Raw genomic sequence first — 19,823 nt, 5'->3', positions numbered from 1 at the left:
TGTCACTGTCCAACATCAAAAACAGATGCCAACACTGAAAAGTGAGGAAGGCTATTCACAAAGATTGTCATCAGAGTATCCCGGACATTACAAGGAATTTCTCATGGATCGCAATGATGCAATGGGTCAGACACAGTGTTTTGAGTGATTTCCTCGATTCAAAGCAGGATGAAAGTCAGTTGAGGATGATGAATGCTGTCACTGTCCAACATCAAAAACAGATGCCAATACTGAAAAGTGAAGAAGGCTATTCACAAAGCTCATCATCAGAGTATCCTGGACATTACAAGGAATTTCTCATGGATCGTGTCAAAGAATTTTGACTGTAAATTTGAGCATGTGATGAGTGGCTGTGAAATGTGCCCAGCTTATTGACTAAAGATCAAAAGACCATCATTTTCTGGCCAAAAACAACATAGTGGTCATCCCCTAGTGTGTCTACTTCCCAGATCTAGCCTCTTGTAACTTTCCCTTCCTAAAAATAAAAATGGCACTCAAGGGGCTGTATTTCAATGATGTGGAGGATACTGAAGCAAAATCGCAGGCCACACTAGATGCCATTAGGTAAGAAGAATTCCAGAAATGTTTAGAGAAATGGCAGAGGCACTGGGATCAGTGTGTAGCCTCCTAAGGAAACTATTTCGAGGGAGACAACTTTAACTTGGTGATTAACCCTTTGACTGTTTCAGGCCCCTCTCTGAAACTGTCATTCTATGTCGCTCAATTTTTGAAAAAAAAAAAAAAAATTATTTTTTCTTATGAAATGATAGAGAATCTTTTCCCGATGGTAATGACACCAAAAGTTCGAAATTTGGTCGAAAACTCGTGGAATTATGGTCCCGCGAAGTTAGCGGTCTCGGCGACATATGCGTATCGGCGATTTCGCCGACTTTGAGCCCAATTTTCAGCCAATTCCATTGTTCCAGTTGACCAAACTCATAGCTATTTCTTTAGAACTCCATTTTATCTATCAGCTGATTACAAGAAACCTCCCATTTACTAATTTGGACTACCCAATATGGTGGTCAGAAATTGGCAATTTGGCCAATTTCACGCAAAATAAAAAAGATGCCAATTTCAAAATAGGGTCCAGAATAAACAAGGTAGACATTCGTGGCACTAAAATAACATATGCTCTGTTCATTAGTCACATCTCTAGGCCCCTCTTATATTATTATTGCTTTCTATTTTGATTTTTTATTCATACAAAAAAATACAAAATTTACTGTTATGCAGACGACTGCATTATTGTAAAAATGGTATAAATAATATCAGTGCACTAGTGAAAGAATATTAGACTCCCTAGTTGACGTGTATTGGACATGTGGTGTAATTTATTTACTCTTCAACATTGGTAAAAATCGAACATTTTCGCTACTTTGAGCTTAGTTTCAAGGTCGTTTTCATCGTAAAAGTAATGAAAATCATCTCTATTTCTGTAATATGTTTTCCATTTTATCACCTAAGACCATGAAAACGCGAATACAAGGATAAATACTATACGAAAATACACCTCAAAGTCGGCGTTTTATTCCAAAAAAACGATCAGAGTTTTTTTTTTCTCATTACGCAATGTGTGCTGCAGGATTTTTTTTATGTGGTGCACACTGACCACACAGACCCATTCTCTCACATGTGGGCCTACCAGCTTTCTCCCACTTGATTTGAAGCCGCTAGAATTATTGAGTATATATACGTCAGAAACATTGGCTCGTAAGACGTATTTATACGTCGAAAACAGTCAAAGGGTTAAAAAGCCTATATATTATTTTTGGAGAGTCTAAGAAAATTTTAATAGCACCTTGTATACTCTTAGTGTTCTGTGTTTTGTGTTTAACCTTTTCAGTGACCATCACCTATAACTACATCACTGAGGCCAGGGTCCCTCGTGTAGTTCTACATCATGAATTCAGCGAACTCAGATGAGCTCTCAATGGTAAATTTTAGCCTAGATATGAAAGAATAGGTCTGTGCATTGAGTGTGTACAGTATAAAAGAAAATCCTGCTCCATACAGTGCATGATGGCAAAAGTAAAACTCATACCACATTTGGCTCAAAATAGCAACTTTGAGTTTTCCTGAATGGATGTTATGAGTTTATTAGCTGTTTCTTGATGCCATTTGATAGAATGGATGACATACTATTGTAATAAATTTGATTTAGGTAGGTTCAGGACTGGAAGTAGCTTGAAATTAAGCTCAAAGAAGCTGAAATATTAAACTTTTGCCGATTTTCCTGAAGACGGGTAAGGCTACACCCCCCAGTCTGTGGGGGTGTATTAACCCTTTGACTGTTTCGGTCGTATATATACGTCTTACAAGGTACCGTGTTTGACGTATATATACTCATAAATTCTAGCAGCTTCAAATGAAGCAGGAGAAAGCTGGTAGGCCCACATGTGAGAGAATGGGTCTGTGTGGTCAGTGCGCACCATATAAAAAAAATCCTGGAACATGCAGTGCATAATGAGAAAAAAAACTCCGACTGTTTTTTTAATTAAAATGTCAAATTTGTGGTCTATTTTTGTATAGTATTTATAGTTGTATTCTTGTTTTCTTGGTCTCATTTGATAGAATGGAAAACATATTATAGAAATAGAGGTGATTTTGACTGATTTTACTATAAAAAGAACCTGGAAATGGAGCTCAAAGTAGGAGAAATGTTTGATTTTTGCCGATGTTCAAAAGTAAACAAATGATGTCATTGTCCAATAAATGTCCAACTAGCCATTCTAATATGCAGTCATGAATGGGTTGATGTTATTTATACAATTATTACAGTATTGCAGTAGTTTGCATAACAGTAAATCTTCTACTTTTTGTTTGAATAAAAATTCAAAATAGAAAGCAAGAGTAATATCAGAGGGGCCTGGAGATGTGACTGATGAACAAAGAAAATGTTATTTTAGAGCCAGGAATGTCTGCATTGTTCATTCTGGTCCTTATTTTGAAATTGTCATATTTTTTAATTTTTGTGAAATTGGCCAAATTGCAAATTTCTGACCACGTTATTGGGTAGTTGAAATCGGTAAATGGGCAGTTTCTTGTACTCAATCGATAGAAAAAATGGAGTTCTAAAGAAATAGCTATGAGTTTGGTCGACTGGAACAATGGAATTAGCTGAAAATAGGGCTCAAAGTGGGCGAAATCACCAATTTGTAAATATAGCCGAGGTTGCAAACTTCGCGAGAGCGTAATTCCGTCAGTTTTCCATCAAATTTCGTTGATTTTTTTGGGTGTCATTACAATCGGGAAAGATTCTCTATCATTTCATAAGAAAAAATAATTTTTTTTTTTTTGAAATTTTGCGACACCAGGAGACACCTCAGGATTGGGGGTTGCAACAGTCAAGGGGTAAGTCACCACTATTCATCATGGCACTTGACACATCTCGTCACCACAAAAAAGTGAGTAAAGTTACTGTGCATTACATAAAATACTATACAGTACAGTACTGTATCGTAGCAATGCAAGTTATTGTTGGTGACTAGTTGTCTTCTTCTTATATTAGTGGACCAAGTCTGCTAGTTTAGAATCTGAGACAACTAGACTATTGAGAAAAATTAACTTCACAATTCAGAAGTTTCAGATAATCAACAATATTGTACACTCCCTTCTATTAATTCATTTCATGTGTGATATTGCACTGAACTTTTGTTAATGACAACTATAATCATGATGCCTAGTATCACATTCTCCCACTTTCATAACATGACCATTATCCATATTAAATTCCACCCACCATCTATTGATATATTTACTTAGTTTATCCAAATCTTTAGTCACAATACCATAGTTAGAACAAAATACAAGTTACAATGTGACTTGTCAACAGTCCAAGACAGACCGGAATGTTGTCATAAGTTTCCTCTCCTAGGTGTGGGTTATTTGTGTAGGTATTTATAGTATTTTTTATTATTTATTCTGCATCAGCTGCTAAATATTCAGTTTTTATTTCTTCTTGTAAGTCATTTACAAAATTAGCAACACTATTAGGGTATGCACTGATCTTTGCAGCATCATGCTGATTAGATTAACTTGTGCATTTTATGTATAAGGAGCTTCTGTATGTTTTAACAAATGAATTTTAGTAGTTTTGTGAAAAAATAAAAATAAACTTTTTAACCCATAACAACACAGTTTAGAGCAGGAAATCTGTCTCTAACAAATGTTATAAAAATAAGGGAATATAAATGTAAGATTTTAAAAAAAACATTTTGGTAAGTGTAGATAGCACATGAAATGAGGAGCTAATCATCTAGTCAGGACCATACATACGTTTATCGTCAATCAATTGACCATCGTTTAATATTTTAAACAAAGATTGATATACTTAATAATTATAATTTGGAATTTAACAATCTTATTGACAAATCATATACTTGGTAAAAGAAAAGGGTAAAAAAAAAAAAAAAAAAAAAAAAAAAATTCATGTGGTGGTACTATACCGACTTGGAAGATTGATTTCCTCACAAAGTGGATTACTCTGAGGAACAGTCAACTGGTGTGTAATTTTGATATAAATGAGATAAATGCATGCCTCCACTCACTCTGTGTTCAAGGTGATGTGACAAAAATGTACTATTTTCCTGCAAATTATTGTGAGCTGTTGCTTCATTATGAACACTGTACATGCATGCCCCTTTGTGCCTGTACTGAAATAAATAAAATTATAAATTAATAAAAATATAATCCAGAGAATCTGGTGTTCAAAAATTCGAAAATTGTTTGCCAGTACCCCAACGAAAATTGGGAAAACAAACAAATATTTAGATTATGAAAATTTGAGGGTTGGGCAACTATAGATTTGAGCTTCACTTCACAATGCAGTAAGTGCAGATATTTTGTCAGCAACAGCAAAAGATAAAGTACTATATTGTAACTAATTTCTTCTTCATTTTGATATGTAATTATTATCACTGGAGAAATTGTTTGTTAATGCCTCAAGACTTCTCTGTCTTATTTTGTGTCAGAAATAAATTCAACTACTGAATTACAGAAACCTACTTGTTAAGTTTTTTGGAAAAACAAAAATCCAGAAACTTCCTGGTCTCTAATTAGATTCTCAGGATTATATAATAACAGGTAAAGAATGGAGGTGGCTAATGAATTTTAAGATAAAAACAGTAGTAGTAATCAGACAATATGCAGTATAAGTATTAAGTACTGTAAACTAATAAACATCTTGGTCTCACACAATTCACTTTTTTCCAATCTACAGTATCATATTCATATATGGGAACTTACATCATACCTCTTATGCAGATATCAAAATAAACATGAAACTTCCCTTAAAGGACCAACAAATGTCTACAAGAAACATCAATGTGTTCCATGCACAGTATAAATGAACATGAACAATGGAGCATGCACTGGAAAAATTTTCATGAACAACTGTAAACTTGAGAAAGCTTAAAAATATCAGTGAGTGATAGTTGCCCTAATATTCAGACAACAAAACAAGCAAATAGCTTCGTTGTGTTGTCTGAAGGCCAGCCAAGAAAATAAGAAGTTTCCAAAAATGAAAGCTTTCACAACAAAAATAATACCTACTACATTAATAAGACACGAAAGATCAATTACTGTTCTCACAAGCTTTACTGAGCATCTGAACAAGTAATACCATCTAGGCAATTACAGATTGGGTATTAGATTGTAGGGAGAAACTATGGAGAAAGTAAATGTGTTTGTATATTTGGGAGAGAACTTGTCAGTGAATGGGTCTATGAAAAATGAGGTGAACCATATGACTGATGAGAGGAAAAAAAAAGGTGGATGGTGCAATTGAGACCACTGTGGCAAAAAGGAAAAATATGCCAGAAAATATAGTGGTACCAACACTGTTGTATGGGAGTGAAGCATGTGTTTGAAATGTCATTGCAAGGAGGAGGTTGAAGGCAGTGGAGATGTCTTGCTCAAGGGTAATGTGTGGTGTGAATATTATGCAGAGAATTTGGAGCTTAGAGATTAAAAGTATGTGAGGAAAGCTAGGGAGGGATTGCTGAGGTAACTTGGACATTTAAAGAGGATAGCTAGGAGGGTGTATAAATCTGAGGTGGAGGGGCTCATCCCAGGAAGGAGGCAAATGAGATTTTGAGTACTATGGGCCTGAAGAACCAATAGACTTTTATGAGAAGTGAAGACAAGTGGCTTTTATGAGTTAATATGCTGTTGGAGTGTGCAAGGTAACATTTATGAAGGGATTTAAGGAAACTGGTTAGCTGGACTTAGAGTCCTGAAGGTGGGATGAACAGTGCCTGCACTGATGGAAGAGTGGGGATGAAGCAGTTCAGAGGGTCATCTGAACTGTGTTGTCAGCAAGCTTCAGGCAAGACAGTGATTGAGTGAGTGACAACGAAAGAACGAGTTTCCTATCTTTCAGGTCACCCTACCTCAGCAGGAGACAGCATATTAAAAAAAAAAAAAAGATATATATGTATGTACATGCTGTGCTGAGCTGTCTACTCTCAAGGCAGGGCGATCCAAAGAAGAAAATACATTCACCATTACTTATTCAATCACTGTCTTTCCAGAAGTGTGCTGATATCTCAATCAAATCACCCTCCAACTGCACAATCACCATTTCTTCAGAGTGCAGGCACTGTCCTTTCCACCTCTAGGACTTAAGTTTTGTTAACTGGTTTCCCTGAATCCCTTCATAATGGTTTTCTTGCTCACACTGCAACAGCACATCCATTAAAATCCACTTGTCTCCATTTAGTCCTACCTAAATGATCAAACAAGCCTAGTGAATTCTCAAGTCCTAAAATTCAAATTCTCTTTTACCCCCACCCTCTAACTATTCCAGGGATGACCAATTTCCCTCCTACTGTCCACCCCAGATTATACACCCTCATTTGTTATCCTCTCCATCCTCTTCCATCTCAACAACCCCTTCTGGACTCAAAATTTCCTTTTAATTTCTATGCTCTGAATTCTCCACATTACATTCACACAACTCATGTCAATGAAGAAAGGGAGGCAGTAATTTCATGAACTGGCCAGGGAGGTATAACATCTTCTAGGAGTGAAGAAAAGCAGGATGTGAGGGTGGGGGAGGTGCGTGAGGCATTACGTAGAATGAAAGGAGGTAAAGCAGCTGGAACTGACGGGATCATGACAGAAATGTTAAAAGCAGGGAAAAATATAGTGTTGGAGTGGTTGGTATTTTTGTTTAATAAATGTATGAAAGAGGGAAAGGTACCTAGGGATTGGCAGAGAGCGTGTATAGTTCCTTCATATAAAGGGAAGGGGACAAAAGAGATTGTAAAACTTATAGAATAAGTTTACTGAATCCAAGGTAGTAGGTTGGTAGACAGCAGCCGCCCAGAGAGGTACTACCATCCTGCCAAGTGAGTGTAAAATGGAAGCTTGTAATTGTTTTACATGATGGTAGGATTGCTGGTGTCTTTTTTTGTCTCATAAACATGCAAGGTTTCAGGTACGTCTTGCTGCTTTTACTTACACTTAGGTCATACTACAGATGCATGTACAAGCATATACAGTGAAACCTCTGGTCACAAATGCTTCCGAACATGAACAAATCGGTTCACAACCAAAAAATTTGCACATGGAACTAACGGGATCATGAAAGAAATGTTAAAAGCAAGGGGAAATATAGTGTTGGAGTGGTTGGTATATTTGTTTAATAAATGTATGAAAGAGGGGAAGGTACCTAGGGATTGGCAGAGAGCGTGTATAATTCCTTTATATAAAGGGAAGGGGGACAAAAGAGATTGTAAAAACTGTACGGAAATAAGTTTACTGTAAATGATAATAGGGAGCATTTGACTGAACTTTGTATAGAAAGGGGTTTGGTTATAGGTAACACATATTTTAAGAAAAAGAGGATAAATAAGTATACAAGATATGATGTAGGGCAAAATGACAGTAGTTTGTTGGACTATGTATTGGAAGATAAAAGATTGTTGGGTAGACTTCAGGATGTACATGTTTATAGAGGGCCACAGATATATCAGATCACTTTTTAGTTGTAGCTACAGTGAGAGTAAAAAATAGGAAAATGGAAGCAGCAAGTAAGAGAGAAGTGAAGGTTTATAAATTAGAGGAGGAGGCAGTTAGGGTAAGATATAAACAACTGTTGGAGGACAGATGGGCTAGTGAGAGTATAGGCAATGGGATAAGTTTAAAAAATAGTGTTAGTGTGTTCAGCAGAAGTTTGTGGTTACAGGAAAGTGGGTGAAGGAGGGAAGAAGAGCGATTGGTGGAATGATGATGTAAAGATAGTAGTAATAGAAAAAGTTAGTATATAAGAGGTTTTTACAAAGTAGAAGTGATGCAAAGAGGGAGGAGTATATAGAGAGAAAAAGAGAGGTTAAGAGAGTGGTGAAGCAATGTAAAAAGAGAGCAAATGAGAGAGTGGGTGAGATGTTATCAAAAATTTTTGCTGAAAATAAGAAAAAGTTTTGGAGTGAGAGCCTAGGGAATGAACGAATTTGTTAGTTAAAAATAGGACAGGAGAGGTAATTTTTCACAGTGGGGCCAAACACACCATAAAACCACTCCAGGAAAATTTCCCTAGTGACCCATGCTTTAGTGTTTGATCTCCACATCACACACAAATTACCCTTGACGACATTGTTTTTCTTGAACACTCTGAGACTTTCAAAGTGATACACAAGTAAAGGTTTCACTCTGCATTCACCACTAGCATTACTGCATAACATAAGTGTGAGCCTGTCTTTCATAGGCTTGTGTCCTGGGAGTGCTTTTTCCTCCTGAGTAATGTAGGTCCTGTTTGGCATTTTCTTCCAAAACAGGCCTGTTTCATCACAATTAAACACTTGTGGGGTTTTAAGTTTTCAATCTCTATGTACTCCTTGAAGTCCTGCACATTTTTTCAGCCATTTTTTTGTTGGAACTGGCAGCCTCACCATGCCTTATCACACTGTGTATGCCACTACGATTCTTAAATATCTCAAACCAACCTTTGCTGGCCTTAAATTCATCAATATCATCACTATTTGGAGGCATTTTCTTAATGAGATCATCATGGAACTGCCTTGCCTTTTCACATATTATTGACTGAGAAACACTATCTCCTGATAATTGTTTTTCATTTATCCACACGAACAACAGTCTCTCCACCTCTCCAATTATTTGCGATCTCTGTTTTGAAAACATACTTGCACCTTTTGCAACAACAGCTTCCTTGATTGCCTTTCTATTCGCCAAGATAGTAGTGATGGTTAAATGGGGTTTGTTATATAGCCTTACCAACTTGGACATACGCACTCCACTTTCATATTTTTCAATGATCTCTTTCTTCATTTCCATTGTAATTCTCACCCTTTTCACCACAGGCTTGGCACTAGAAGCTTTCTTGGGGCCTACGGTGGCTTATTTAACAGTTATAAGCACTAAAAACACTGGAATAATACAAAATATATCGCAGGTACACGCAGGACCGACCAAAACAGCTTGTAAACACTGGCACACTGGCTGTACATTGAGTCTTGGAGTGGCTGGGCCTGCTCAGGCCGCGCTCCGGCCACATGGACATGTTCAGGATGAAAGCCTTTAGACGAGTTTTTCGCCAATGATAGAGCCAATTTTTTGACACCAAAGAGCGCCGTTAGTCGATTTTGGCATTAGTCGATGCCGCTGTTGGTTGAGGGTCCACTGTAATTGTACTATGTATGTTTATTGTATGTAAAACTATAATTAATCTCTATAAAATGTATTTTTTTTGTGAATATTTTTGGGTTTCTGGAACGGATTAATTGTAGTATTTACATTATTTCTTATGGGAAATATTGCTTCGAGTTTCGAACGTTTTGACTTTAGAACTAGCTCCTGGAACGGATTAAGTTCGAAACTTGGGGTTCCACTGTATTTTAATGATAATAATAATGATATTAGTGGATGATAGTGGATAATAATGATAGTAATGGTGTTAAAAAATTAGGAATTGCCTAGTTAATTATAAGAAAGAAAAACCTTAATAGGAGAATTCACACAGGCATATTAACTGACACTGAGAGTATTTCTTAAATATTCTGGAATGTTCTGCAACACTGATTGACAAAATTAGGGATTTATTCCCTCTATTTCATTAGTTAGAAGGTTGTTCACATTAGTTGCATTTTGTATGTAAATGATCCACTATTGTAATGTAACTTCTTACATCACATAACCTGTTCCCAACAGTTAGAAGCTTAGGGCTGGCTATTAAGTATTTCCTAGTTATTTTTTCTCGTGCTATCTGCGGTGTGTGGTTGGCATTCTGGTGGCCTCTCTCCTTCAGTCAGAGGCCGGTGCTACCGCGCTACCATACTCTGAAAAACCTTACCCTATTTCTTCTGTTGCTGCCCTTGCAACATTGCACAGCTCCTGATGATGCACTGAGAAGTGTAAAAGTACTTGAGATAAAGATTCTCCCCCTATGGCTTGTCTTACAAATACACACACACACATATCCCACCCTGCTTTGGTGGGATATGACCAGTTTGTTGAAAGAAAGATATTTATAAATAAAATAAAATGGCAAATCATTAATATAAATTTATTTTTATCTCTTTCTAAAAGCTGTACAATACTATGTAATGTTCTTACCTCTCTGTCTTGTCTGGCAAACTTATCAAACATGCCACCATAAATCTTCTTCTCTTTCACTTTATCTGCCTTGATTTTTGCAGCACATCTCTGCAACTGTTGCTTTGCAGCTTTGTTGGCTTGGTCTAAGTCAAGGCAAGCTTGAAAATCTATTTGAGCTAATTCTGCTTCGCCCATGTTTAGATTGGCCTGAAAGCAACAAGTACGAAAAGTTTTGACTAGGAATAAAATTCATGCAGTACTTGTTAAAACTAACTATTCTACATCTCATTTCATAATATCCTATCAAGACATAATAACCTACAGAAGGAAACACATTCACTAGAACTCATTCAATGTCTGGCCTGCCAAAAGTGCATAGATATCACAGTTTAAATGACCCTCCAAATTGCAACATCCCCACCCATCCTTGAGAGTGCAGGCACGGCACATGACAACAAGCAGAGCTTTTAACCCCTAAATGGTCCAAACGTATATATACGTTCTCTCACCCAGTGTCCCCCCCAAAAAAAAAATATATATATAGAAATAAAGAGCACATTTTTCTAAGCGTTACAGGATAAAAAAATTTTTAGGGTCAGTACTTATCCCACCCATTACCTACCCCACCCATCCAACAATCCCACCCACAGCCTCCCCTCCTTGCACCCTCACCTCTTTCCACAGACCCCTATCTCCCAGCTTACCACCCCACCACACAGCCCCCTCCTCCTATTGTCCCTACCCTCTCCCCAAGGATACCCACTGCCCAGCCCATCCCACCTACCAGCCACCCCACCACCAGCTGCACATAATAAATACACCATCCACCACATACACCTGTTTTAAAAGTAATCATGGCCAGGAATAAAGGCTGTTGTATATGTGAAAAAATCTTTGGGAGAAACATGAGGGGCATTGATTGTGAAATATGCGGTAAAACATCACATATATCATGTACAAAGCTTCATGCAACCATGACAAATGACCAAAAACAAGAAAGTCGTTTCTAGATTTGCCCCAGTGAAAGGGACAGCTGGTTAAGCATAAGAGAGGTACTGAAAAGTGAAAACCTAGAAAGCTTAAGGAAGTTTCTAAGGAGCTTGCCGGAGTTATACAAAGAGTGGAAAACAGGGTAAAAAGAACAAGAAAATGAGGAAAATGCAAATAGAGGTGAAAACCAAGGAGTGAAAGTAAGAGCAAGAGTAGAAAAACGTCATACAGAGCAAGTCGGAAAAGGAAACAGAGATACATAACATAGCAGAAAGGGGAAGGGATGATGAGAAAACTAGAACAGGAACAAACGAAAACGAGCAAAGGGAAGAAATTAGCCTAGAAGAAAGTGAACAAGGGAACTCAGATCAGGTGGCAGAACTTAAGAACGACACAGAATCAATAAATATAGGAAGTAAGAACATTTGCAGTTACTATGCTAAAGGTATGTGCCTATATGGCAGAGATTGTTGGAATAAACACACCAGAAAATGTGCGAACATGTTGAGGAAGGGAAAGTGTCATTTCAACAAAGAGTGCAGGTACTTCCATCTAGTAATGTGTAAAGCTTCAATGCAGTCCAGAGAATGTTATGACCAGAGCTGCCCAGACCATCATGTAAAAGGAACACGGCACAACAGAGTTAGCAAAGAAAGGGAAACTGAACAGCATTCTTTTTTAGACAAAAAGAGAAAAGATCAAAACAAAGGAAGTGACAAACAGGGAGAATGGTACAGAGAGGACAGGTGGGCAGTAAAATGAGGCATACCAAACCAGGTATCAGCCCGTCAAGGCCGAATAAGCAAACAAATGCGAAGCCAGTACCGGAGAAACCAGGGGAGTGTACATCAGGGGACATACCAGGTAGTACACCACCAGTGGTACTAATGAAACACAAAGCGAGACAATACATCACACTTGGTAATTCCTGCTTCATATTTGCAAATATACAGGGTTTGAAATATGTAGACAGCCTGTACTGTCTGCACAGACAGCCCATGCTGTCTGCCAGCTTAGTTCATATTTCGCACCACTCAGGTGCTGCCCTCTGTAGCCAGGCCTCTAGGCAGGCACGCCAGCCTGCCGGCCCATGCCTCCGCCTCACTCACACAGCGGCCTAGCAGGAAGACACAAGGCCCCCCAGCTCTCTCTCGTGGGCATGGCCCTCCCGGGCCATGGGCACAACACAAGCCTGTGTACCCACCACTACTTAACAATAAAGAAGCCTCCGAAGACGTATCATTTTACCACCCACTTGCAGCACCTACCAAACAATCCCGTTATAATGGTGACAGCGGTGCTCGCAGCAGTTGTGTTTGCCTGGAGAGAGGGAGGAAGAGGTATGAAGTCATCTTCACTTCATCACCCTACACAAGAAGCATCCGTCTCTCAACAAGTTATCCTGATGTCGTGTCTGCACGTTTGAGCACCCAGACACAGGTACAAGCAGGATCCAGCCGAAATTTGCCGAAATTCTCCGAGAATTGTAAGTGGCGTCACAGTGACCCCACGCTACAGTGACTCCACGCTACAGTGTCCCACGCTGTTTCTCAAGTCACGTGTTCAGCGTCACTTGTATGTTGCTGTTGTTGTTCAGCTCAGCACAGCCGTTTCAGCAAGCCAGAGGTGAGTTTTGTGGTGATTTCTGCGTCCAGTGTGAGTTCTCTACGTATTTGTGGGTGGGGGAGGAGAGGAGAGGAAGTGGCTGTTCCTCACCTTGCCCATGCTCGCCCTACTCACGCTCACCCGTCTACCATACACCACTCACCACCGCCCACTCCCTCTGCTGTGTTTTCTGCTGTTTTCCATGTGAATTCATTGCCAGAGCTGTGTATTCGAGTGCCCGAGGCCACTCGAAGCTATGTGGATCAGCATGCCACGTAGATCACGACACCACGTGGATCATGACGCCACGTGGGTGTGGGCGATGTCACGTGGATCTACCAGCCACGTGAGTTATCAGATGTCCCAGGCCACATGCTGTGGTCTGCTGCCCGCATCACATTGACGTCACCCACGATGCTGCCCGACTTCATGACGTCACCCACTATGCTGCCCGACTTCATGACGTCACGATGTCTGCCTGACGTCACCTCGAGATGTCTGCCTGAAGTTACCTCGAGATGTCTGCTGACGTCACCTCGAGATGTCTGCTGACGTCACCTCGAGATGTCTGCTGACGTCACCTCGAGATGTCTGCTGACGTCACCTCCAGATGTCTGCTGACGTCACCTCGAGATGTCTGCTGACGTCACCTCGCGACATCACGCCTGACATCACATGATGTCACATCGAGTGTTTCTAGTAATTATTTTAGTATTGTCGAGAAGATTGAGAGAAAATATATGTCGTGTGTTAATTAATTCCTCTCAGTCAGTGTTCTCACATGATGTACCGCGGTGTGTTTGTAAAGTTTCTGTGTGTCCAGTGAGGTCTGAGCCAGACCTGAGTAGCACCACTGTGCTAAGTCACCCATGTGACCAGTGTGTTTGACAGCTGATTACTCAGCCCTGAGCGTATGAGCCCTCTTGTACAGAACGCTTTTATGCTCGTCGCTCGTGTTGTTCTGCAGAATCGTACCTGCTACGATTCCCATCGAGATTTGTTTCACTTCACCTCCAGACCTTCAGAGTGCAGTTATATGTAGAGAAACAAGTCTGGGGATGCTTAGACTAACCTCTGCTATAACTCCAACTGTTGAGAGAATGACACACTGTGTCAGCCTCGTGTCACAAGCTTCAGTGAGCAGCCTGCACATAGAAGATGTCACTTTGACTGCTAGCTCTCTCACTGCAGTCTGGTGTATGATGTTACGACTCCCAGATGTTTCGCCCAGTTGTCTCTGCCACGACTCGCTCCACAACTCGCTCCACGCTCGCCGGCAGTGACAGCCCAGCGACAGTACCAGTAGAGAAGTGTCCTCCTGAGTCGCTTGCCAGAAGTCCTGCCCAGTTGCCGAGTTTTGTCGACACCTCACTCGAGGGCACCAGCATGTCGTGCCCCAGGTTGAATGAAACCTGCAGCGACTCCTACGATGACTGCTTCACCGTTCCAGAGGAGACCGTAACCTGTTACGTCACAGCTCAGCCGCAGCGATGTCTCCTGTGTTGCAGTATCTGTCCAGACGCAGGAAGGCGTGCAGTGTTGCCCTTTGACACTCATTGCCTATGACCACGATGTTTAGCACACCCCACATGTTTTTTTTCTTCCCTCTCTGTAGGAAGTTTTTTTTTCCATGTCCATATGTATATATATGTTGTTACTTTGTGTTCTGTGCCCTGTTCCTACGAGAGAGAGACCGAGTTTCTTTTACCACCAGTATTGTCGCGTCGGGACAACGCGTGGTAGGTGGCCGAGCGTATGTAGACAGCCTGTACTGTCTGCACAGACAGCCCATGCTGTCTGCCAGCTTAGTTCATATTTCGCGCCACTCAGGTGCTGCCCTCTGTAGCCAGGCCTCTAGGCAGGCACGCCAGCCTGCCGGCCCATGCCTCCGCCTCACTCACACAGCGGCCTAGCAGGAAGACACAAGGCCTCCCAGCTGTCTCTCGTGGGCATGGCCCTCCCGGGCCATGGGCACAACACAAGCCTGTGTACCCACTACAACATTAACAATAAACAAAGAAGCCTCCGAAGACGTATCTTTTAACACCCCGCTACCAGAATACCAAATAATCTTTCCCATTATAAATAAAATAAAAATGACAAAGTTAGTTATGTCAGTGGGCTCCTGACAGAAGCGAATGCCATATTCGGAGCATTTACAGAAACACATACAAGGGATGTTTTGGATGGAGAGATAAAGATAGAAAACTACAACATGTATAGATGTGATAGAATCAATAGGTCACAGGGAGGAGTAGGAATCTATGTAAAGGATACTTTCTGTTGCAAAGAAGTGCTGAATTCTACGAATGATATAGTAGAAATTCTAGGCATTAAGTTGAAAATAGGAATTTGGTAATTATCGTAGTATACAAACCACCACTGGCAACTGGTGAGGAATTCACAGATCAGTTAAGTAAGATAGATAGCTATCTGGATAGGCTAGAAGGTCCTACACCAAATATTTTACTCCTTGGAGATTTTAATCTCCCTCATGTAAAATGGAAGATGGCACAACATAATGTTATACCAGAAATATCCCCGGGAAGCACCCTGGCTCAACAGGTACATACCAGGGAAATAATGAGGTTTTGTGAAAAGTACTCTTTAAACCAACAGGTAATTATCCCACTAGAAATGAAAATACCCTGGATTTGATATTCTTAAACAACGAGGAACTGATCAGAGACATAACAGTTTCCAAAACTATTTACTCTGATCATAACATCATAGAGGTTCAAACTAGTATTAACTCAGGGGTAGGAAACTGCATCGCTAAAGTTAGAGACAGGATGTTCAGTAAGTTTAATTTTAACAACCATAGAATTAACTGGGAAAAAATAAACCAAGAGCTATCAGACATACCCTGGGAATCAGACATGAGCACCCTAAATCCCCACCAGTGCCTAGAGAAGCTGAATACAGAAGCATACAAAGTATGTATGAAACATGTACCATTGAGGAAACCCAGAGGAAGATCAGATATAGAGAGAGAGAGCGTAGGAGATGGTACAGTAGAAGAAAACGGGTTACTGAACTGCTTAAAAACACAAATATGCTACAACAGGGTACAGATAGACTTAGCAGAGAGATCACTGAATTAGAGCAAAAACTTAGGATGTCATACCTCACAGAAGAAGTGCAAAGGGAACAAAGGGCCATACAAGATATTGCAAGAAACCCAAAATATTTCTATTCCTACACAAAATCCAAGCTAAGAACTACCTGTAGAATTGGACCACTACTGAGAGGAGACTCGTATACTGATGATGAACAGGAAATGAGTGAAATCCTAAAAGAACAGTATGAGTCGGTGTTCAACAACCCACTAAATGACAGCAAGGTAGAAAATGCAGAAATATTTTTCACTCCAGAAGAAGGCTGCACAGACCAACTAACTGACATTAGTACAAATCCCATAGATTTTGAAAAAGAAATGGAAAACATGCCCACTCACTCAGCACCTGGACCAGATTCATGGAATGCTCTATTTATAAAGAAGTGCAAAGTACCACTAGCACGAGCCCTCAGTATTCTTTGGAGAAAGAGCTTAGATCTAGGTGAAATACCAGAGGCCTTAAAGAGTGCAGACATAGCTCCTTTGCACAAGGGAGGTAGTAGAGCACTAACTAAAAATTACAGACCAGTAGCCCTAACCTCTCACATCATAAAAATCTTCGAAAGAGTGATGAGATGGCAGGTTACAAATTTCATGGACCAGCACAACCAACATAACCCGAACCAGCATGGTTTTATAGCAGGACGATCATGTCTGTCACAGCTTCTGAACCATTATGACAGAATTACAGAGGCACTGGAAGATGACCAAAACGCAGATGTGATTTACACAGATTTTGCAAAGGCATTTGACAAATGCGATCATGGAGTGATAGCGCACAAAATGAAGGCCATGGGCATTATGGGGAAGGTAGGCAGATGGATTTTTGGTTTCCTAACACACAGAACACAAAAAGTAGTAGTGAACAGGGCAAGATCCAGCATCAGCGAGGTCAAAAGCTCAGTGCCCCAAGGCACTGTCCTGGCACCTCTGCTGTTCCTCATCCTCATAGCAGACATAAGCAAAAATACCCGGCACACTTTTGTATCATCATTTGCAGATGACACTAAAATAAGTATGAAAGTCAGTACGGTAGAGGACACTGAAAAAGTACAGGAAGACATAAACAGGGTTTTCCAGTGGGCAGTGGAAAACAACATGACGTTCAATGGTGATAAGTTCCAGCTGCTTAGGTCTGGAAAGAATGAAGAACTCAAAACGAGCACTATATACAAAACTCAAGAGGGTCACCAAATAGAATGTAAGGAACACGTAAAAGACCTAGGAATAATTATGTCAGCGGGCTTTTCTTTTAAAGACCATAACAAGACAAAGATCACGACAGCCAGGAAGATGACTGGGTGGGTATTGAGAACTTTCAAAACAAGGGAAACAATGCCGATGGTGACACTCTTCAAATCACTAGTGCTCCCTCACTTAGAATATTGCTCAGTGCTGATGGCCCCGTTCAGGGCAGGGGAAATATCGGAGCTGGAACAAATACAGACACCGTTTACGGCTCACAATGAGCCAGTAAAGCACCTAAACTACTGGGAACGTCTGCAAGTCTTGAACATGTACTCATTGGAGCGGAGGAGAGAGAGGTACATGATAATATATATACCTGGAAGGTGCTCGAGGGCTTGGTCCCAAATCTGCACACTGCCATAACAACATACTGGAGTGAGAGATATGGGAGGAAGTGTAAAATAAACCCAGTGAGGAGCAGGGGTGTGGTGAGGACAATAAGGGAACAATGTATCAACATCCGGGGTCCCAGACTTTTCAACATCTTACCAGAAGATATCAGAAACACTGCTGGAACAAGTGTTGAAGCCTTCAAGAGGAAACTAGACAAGTATCTTCACCAGGTGCCAGATCAACCAGGCTGTGATGGATATGTGGGGCAGCGGGCCTCCAGCAGCAACAGCCTGGTTGACCAGGTGAGCACCAAACGAGCCTGGCCCATGGCCGGGCTCAGAGTAGATATACTCTCAAAATTCTTCAAAGGTATATCAAAGGTAAAGGTACTGAGATATGAGGCCACAAAGTTGGCACTGGATGCTCATCTAACAGCAACATCGAGTCCTGCCGCTTGCAAAAATGTTGCCAATATACCTTTTTTCCTCGTTTTTATATTATTTTATATAATTTTTATGTTCTGATAATTACAATTTATAGTAGTTCTTGTCATTTCATAACCAATATTTGTTCCAATACTAATATTAGGTACAGAAATTGTACTCAAATTGTCTCACACACACTGAAAGGTGGACATTTACACCTGCCTTGGTCATTTACTATTGTCTAGGAATATATACAAAGTATTTATAGGTCCCAGCAATGTTTTGAAAAAAATGGGAGTATATAATAATAATAATAATAATAATAATAATAAGTTCCTTTGAAGCATGATGTAAGACAATTGTCAGTCCATTGCTGACAGTGCAATGATAAGATAAGTGGTGACATTTGATGATGATTATTTTATTATAATCAAGGGGGAGTGCTAAACCCATAGGATTATGCAGCACCTGTGGGGATGATGTGGAAGATATTCAGGCTTAATTCAGGGAACTGGAGCACAGATCCAATTCCCTAGATCAAGAGCCCCTCACCAACGTATGATGAGCCCATGCGAGGGTACAGTGATATGTGGTGACATTTGATGAGCGTTGGCCCTCGCTTTATTTGTTTTCACTGTTACACAAACATGTCTGTCTTTCAAACTCTCTGTTTATCTCTGTCTCTGCTTATCTGTCTCTCTGTCTACTTGTCTCTCTGCTTCTCTCTGTCTCAGAGAGAGCCACTCATGAACCAACAGGCATTACACATGACGAAGGTATTTGCCAGTCATGCTTATGCATTATATCTACAAGCACAATATAGCACTCTGTCTGGATTTTTTGGGTTATCCTAGGTAATTTACACTATGTATAATTGTATTTATGTGTACCTACGAGACAGAGATAGACATAGATACAGATGGAGATAGAGCCAGCCAGCTAGCCTACTGAACACATATCCAGAATTGTTCTCTTTACTTAAGGCATAGGTTATAAGACATTCTGAAGGAGTGATGCATAAATGTTGCACATGGGTTATTATCAATGTTTTTGATATTTCCTCGACCACTTATGGCCAGTCCACCTCATAATCACTAAACTCGGGGTCAACATCACTTTCCTCTTAAAATGGGAGTGTTAATACTACATGACATCAGTGAATCCCAGGTGTTGGCCACACTGTTTTCTCTAGCTGGTGCTCATTTGAACTGGTGCTCCCACAAGGTACTAAGTGGTCCCAGATTTTTTTAATACTGCACACACAGAGTGTTAAGACCCATTCTATGCTGACCAGGCATCTCAGGCCAATTGTGCCAAAAAAAAAGTTGTGCCAAATAAAACACTGATCTACGTTTGGGGCACTAGCTGTAAGATTATTATTATAATTAAAAGAATCGCTAAACCGCAAGGGTTATACAGTGTATCTGGGCAGGGAAGGATGCAGGGAAAATGGGTGGCAAGAGGGAGAGGGATGGTTATTAGGGTATGGAGTGCAGCAGGGCAGTGGATAGTGCAGGGGGTAGAGGGTAGCAAGAAATTAAGGTAGA

At 40.2% G+C, this 19,823-nt stretch overlaps 1 protein-coding gene across 4 annotated transcripts in view; it reads right to left on the bottom strand.

The window, feature by feature from the left end:
* Window positions 1-19,823, bottom strand: part of LOC128695708 (peptidyl-prolyl cis-trans isomerase FKBP4-like) — a 127,340-nt gene that overhangs the window by 22,828 nt on the left and 84,689 nt on the right. For 2 of the 4 annotated variants that reach the window (XM_070093297.1, XM_070093298.1), the window contains 2 exons: window positions 10,576-10,764; window positions 4,551-4,655 (listed from right to left, as the gene is read on the bottom strand). In XM_070093297.1, the coding sequence (XP_069949398.1) occupies window positions 4,551-4,655; window positions 10,576-10,764 (294 nt within the window). The remainder of the gene's footprint in view (window positions 1-4,550; window positions 4,656-10,575; window positions 10,765-19,823) is intronic. The other 2 variants (XM_070093299.1, XM_070093300.1) reach the window with 1 other exon arrangement.

The sequence above is a fragment of the Cherax quadricarinatus genome, chromosome 42 (genome assembly GCF_038502225.1).
Source record: "Cherax quadricarinatus isolate ZL_2023a chromosome 42, ASM3850222v1, whole genome shotgun sequence".
In the NCBI taxonomy this organism is placed as follows: domain Eukaryota; kingdom Metazoa; phylum Arthropoda; class Malacostraca; order Decapoda; family Parastacidae; genus Cherax; species Cherax quadricarinatus.
The sequence above is the reverse complement of the archived record's forward strand: the minus strand, read 5'-3'. Positions and strand labels throughout refer to the sequence as shown.